The 4,755-nt window shown below is 38.5% G+C and overlaps 1 protein-coding gene across 1 annotated transcript in view; it reads right to left on the reverse strand.

Moving 5' to 3' along the window:
- CCDC60 (coiled-coil domain containing 60) overlaps positions 1–4,755 on the reverse strand; it is a 69,822-nt gene that overhangs the window by 10,453 nt on the left and 54,614 nt on the right. Inside the window, exons 9-11 of the mRNA XM_009888624.1 lie at positions 4,479–4,569; positions 3,276–3,398; positions 1,803–1,934 (exon numbers count right to left, since the gene is read on the reverse strand). Coding sequence (XP_009886926.1) covers positions 1,803–1,934; positions 3,276–3,398; positions 4,479–4,569 — 346 coding nt within the window. The remainder of the gene's footprint in view (positions 1–1,802; positions 1,935–3,275; positions 3,399–4,478; positions 4,570–4,755) is intronic.

Below are 4,755 nucleotides of genomic sequence, written 5' to 3' on the forward strand. Positions count from 1 at the left end.
TGGGACAGCAGGAGAGGGGTGAGGAACTTCCTCCTTAAGCCAGTAAAGAAGGAAACACATAGGTTCTCATTTTCTCTAGGCCCAGTTCTACACTCACAGTACACTGCTGGTATGGGTATGGCTGTATAGCCAACTCCTGATTATCACTGGCTAGATTACCCAGGTTACCATAATCATGTCACACACAGGCCTTTTATAACCCATCCATGCATTAAGATATTCTATTTGAGAAAGGAAGCTATGTTTAGCATACTCTTATATTGCACTGATCTTTTTTTGTATTATTTTTGTTTTTTTCTCACTTCATGAGAGAGATAAGACAACTAGACCAACAGCGTATACTAGTAAAGTGTTCCTACTGTGATTCAGCTTTCCTGGCGAGACAGTGTTCACAAAAGTGTGGGAAGAACCAGCCCTGTTGTAAATGAAACAAGAGGGACGGTGAAAGCAATTTCTCTGGCACAACTTGTGTCTCCACAAGGGGGTTGACCAGCCTCGTCAGAGATTTCACTCTTCATACCCCTCATGGAGAGCACTTTGCAGAACAGACCTGGCATAGAAAGCTGTACTCGTCTACTGCAGTCAAAGCAAGACAGCCTCCTCACTATGGAAGCACGATTTTCATAGGAGAAAACAGCAGACTTGTAGTACTACTCTTGCACAGGGGGAAAAGTAAAAAGCCATATTGGTATAGTCTCCTTTATACTTATGGAGCTTTATCCAAATTAAGACTTATTCTAGTGGAACTATAAGTATAACAGCAAAACCCCATCCACTGCAGTTTCAGGGCTTATTTACATGCCAGATCTTAAATCTGGGGCACAGATGGAGCATATATGCTTAACAATTAAAACCAGAATTCTGCTAGATAGGCCACGACTAGGTTTATTCATTAATGCATGACTGATGCGTTCCTGATGTGTCCTGGGCCACCTACATTTTGGACCTGAGATTAGAAATGGACTTTTTGTTATCTCAAATTACAAAGGACAAGCCTTACTAGCATGGAGAGCAAAACAGGAAAGGCTGAAAAAACAACATCCATGCTGTTTGCATACTCTGTAATCCCATGTCGAAGGAGCTGTCACGGACCGGGCAGTAGGGAACATGCTGTGAGCTTGCTGGTAGGCTATTTCTACTGAGTATCTGGAAACTGATGACTGGATACAGCTATTATCTTTTCAAACATAAAACACTAGTAATTGCTGTACTGGGAATCATTTAGGTGATTACTCTACTTGCCCTTCTAAGTGTCACAGTATTATCCATGTGCAGTTCAAACATTGGCAGGGAAATACTTTGCTTTTTAACACGGATGGACAGATAGAGTCAAAGTCTCATTTGTCATCAGTTTTAGTACCATGAATGCTTAGTTCAGTAAGAAGTTGTGAATCTAACGCATGTACATTTATACAGTATCTCTCACCTTCAAGGTACAGTGAGTTTTATATACTTCCTGGTGGAAGAAGTCTCCTATGAAGCGTCATGCTGGGGAGGGTGTGCAAATGCAAGGACTGAGTGCTTTTTGCCCAATATCACTGGAAAGGAACTCTTCATTATCCCCTTTCTTAACTGTTTCCAATTAATCTATTTGCTGAGCAGGCTGAGATCTGCTCCTAGAGATCATATCTGTATTTTTGTTGCTACCAGTTTGAAAAGCCTGCATTTGCAGCAACTGATTTAATGGTTTCTAGTGATACTTTGCTTCGGGGAGCAAAAAAGAAAAAAGCTTTTTGTACTATAGACAGAACTCTGGCACCCTGACCAGCTCATTTAAACTGAGTGTTTCTGTGCCTCCTTACCAGTTTAATCCATCTTCACCATGTTCTCTTCCGGCACTCATGCCCAGCTGTCTTATTCTTTCCATGTCTTTTCTGAAATACTTCAGTTGCTTCAAAGCCTGGTATTTTTGACAACATCGCTCTTCCTGCCTCCTACAAAAAAAACCCATTCAAAGTTAAAGCTGTGTTTTAAACATTACTATACTCCTGCATAGTTAACTGGGAAGATACTAGGGAAGGTAGAAAACAATGAATGTGAAGAACATATTTATGGTCAGTCTGTGGACACTAATAACAATTTCTGCTTTTGCAGTGTTCTGTACAAATTAATACAAACATTAAAAAGTGTTTACATTTTATATCAACTCTTGGCTGTAGGTAAGAAAGAAACTTCAGAATCAAAACATTTAAACTGAAATTCTACCTCCACTTTCTATCAGGTACCACCCATGGCTTGAAAACAAACAGAATACTGTACAGTGATTTAGGGTAAAATATTATTTAAACACAACAGAAGAGAGGTGGAATAGAGTGACCTGAGCTAGAATTTTGACTCAGAGATTGGGCTAGTATGCACTCCTACAAAAAGTACTACTATGTTTTAACAAAAATAAACATCTGGTTTTCTTTCCAATAAATTACTTATAGTATATCCTGCCAAAATGAGGTTTCATCTCCAAATGCTGACCAAACAGAACACGCTTGTGTGGCCGTATGGAGAATAGTAAAATAGCTGCAAGTAGTAAAGTTTCCACCTGACTTGTCCTTCCATACTGCAGGATGCTAGAATGATTAGTTCCTTTTGCAGTCACAGCAGCTGCTGAGGGACAAAAACAAGCACCCAGCTCCAGACAAAGAAAGCTCTGGGGACAAAAAAACCCTAAGTACAAAATGGAACAGGAGAATGGAAAGAAGGAGGAAGTGACAGGGGGAAAGAAAACTGTGCTTTAACACCATTCAGAACAGAATGTAGAGAAGGATCTCAGGTCTGATGTTTATGAGACAAAAGAATATGCACAAACATCACAGATTAATGTTTCTGTGCGAAAGGAAAAGGCTGACAGGCTTCAGCTGGTCAACAAGGTAGAAAAGTCACTGATCTGAGAAAAGGCCTTGTGAGAGGACATTGAGAAGAGTCAAAGTAATGCTGAAGAACAATACTGTGACCCCTGAACTGACACAAGACAGCGATATAGATTGTATGTGACTGAATTTATTATTGTCTTTGGGTGAAAAAGACTATGATGTCCAAAGTAAATATATCCAATGTTTTTACCAAAAATGTCATTCAGAAATATCCCTAAACAGTGCTGTGAATACTTATCATATACTTTTTGTACACAGTCATAAAACTTTCAATCATCAACCCTATATTCTTATTTTAATGTCAATCCATATAAATGCATGTTTAAAAGGCCTGAAGACAAGTTCTAAATCTGGTCAGAAGCAAGGCGTGTAGTATTTAAAAGTATACAGAAAACAGTCTCTTCCTACCTCTCAAGGCGTTCTAGAGTATCATGTAAACAACTAGCTGCTTCTTCATGCACTGCTGTGAACTTTTGCCTCATATCAGCACACAAGTTAGATTTGCTTTTAATGAAAGAGCTGATATAGCAGCTGCAACAAAAACAACACAGAAAACTCCAATTAACATCTTGTGGTAACCATTTTGTGATAAGCTCCTGTGTTGCTCAGAACATACAGCGATGTGAGCCCACGTTAAATTTTGAGGTCTCCTTATTCTCAGAAAAAAATCCAAATTTAATATCATATACAGGGGTTTTTTTTAGTTCAGATTTATGAAAGAATTTTATGAATAAGAAAAATTTGTAAAATTATATTAAATTTGGATTTGTACCATCTTTCATTCCAGTCACATCCTTCCGGGAAAGTGCCTTCACATTGCATTGAAATGTATTAAGCGTGCTGCAAGGTTTCACTGGCCTGCTCTGGCCTCAGGTAATAAAATGCTCTGCCGAATGCTTTCCACATATAGAACTGAGTTTATATGGCACAATGTGCTTCAAAACCAGATTTGTACCCTTACCCCTACCTTCTGGGCCTTTGCTTCCTTGATATTGTACTCTCTTGGTCCTTAATGAATGGCATCTTTACCCTGTAATTCTTCTGAGGCAACAAACTGTAAGACACAACACACAAGGTTTAATACAGCGTACAGTATGCCTTCCCCAGAATGTGAACAATTCTACAGGTGCGGATAATATATTCTTAGTATTACAGACAAATACTCAAGGGAAAAAATGCTTCAAAGTCTAATTGTACGAATGGTTTGTCATGTTGATCTTATAGCTGTGGAAACCATCACAGAACTGAGTAATGAGGGAAAACATCTAATATAAGGCTGGCTGGAAAAGTTACAGACAGACTACTGAAAAATGCAATGGTAGAAACAGAAACAATTCTACAGGAAAAAGATAGAACATCGCTTTTTCTACAAAGCTGCTGGAGCATAAGGTCTTTTCTGTTTGCAAAGGCAAGATTCATGGGGCATTTTCCAGAAAATACATACTGTTTGCACAGCCATAAAATGGGCTATTTTGCCAGCCATACCAAAAAATAAGTGTCATCTGAATTCACCAAATGCTGAATTCATTTGTTCAGGGGAAAAAAATAAAAGGAAAAAAGCATAAGCTCAGTCCTGATGAATCGCTTCTCTTAGTCATTCAGGTAACGTACCTCTGCACTCTAGTCTTCTTAACCATAGCCTCTTGTTTACGGACATCTTTTGACACTTCTTCATGTGTTATCTGGATGACTTTCTGTAGGGCTGGTAAAAAAAATAATTACAAAATCTGTAAAAACATGCCAACTCAATAGTGCATTCCTCTCTTCCTTCCATGGAGGATGCCATATATGCTGGCTTGAATGAGACATCCTAAAGAAACCTGCTATTTAGTATTTCTAAAATTTGAAGTTTCTAAAAAAAAAAAAAAAAAAAACTTTTTAAAGAGGT

This window comes from Charadrius vociferus, unplaced genomic scaffold (assembly GCF_000708025.1).
Source record: "Charadrius vociferus isolate BGI_N301 unplaced genomic scaffold, ASM70802v2 scaffold917, whole genome shotgun sequence".
Lineage (NCBI taxonomy): Eukaryota > Metazoa > Chordata > Aves > Charadriiformes > Charadriidae > Charadrius > Charadrius vociferus.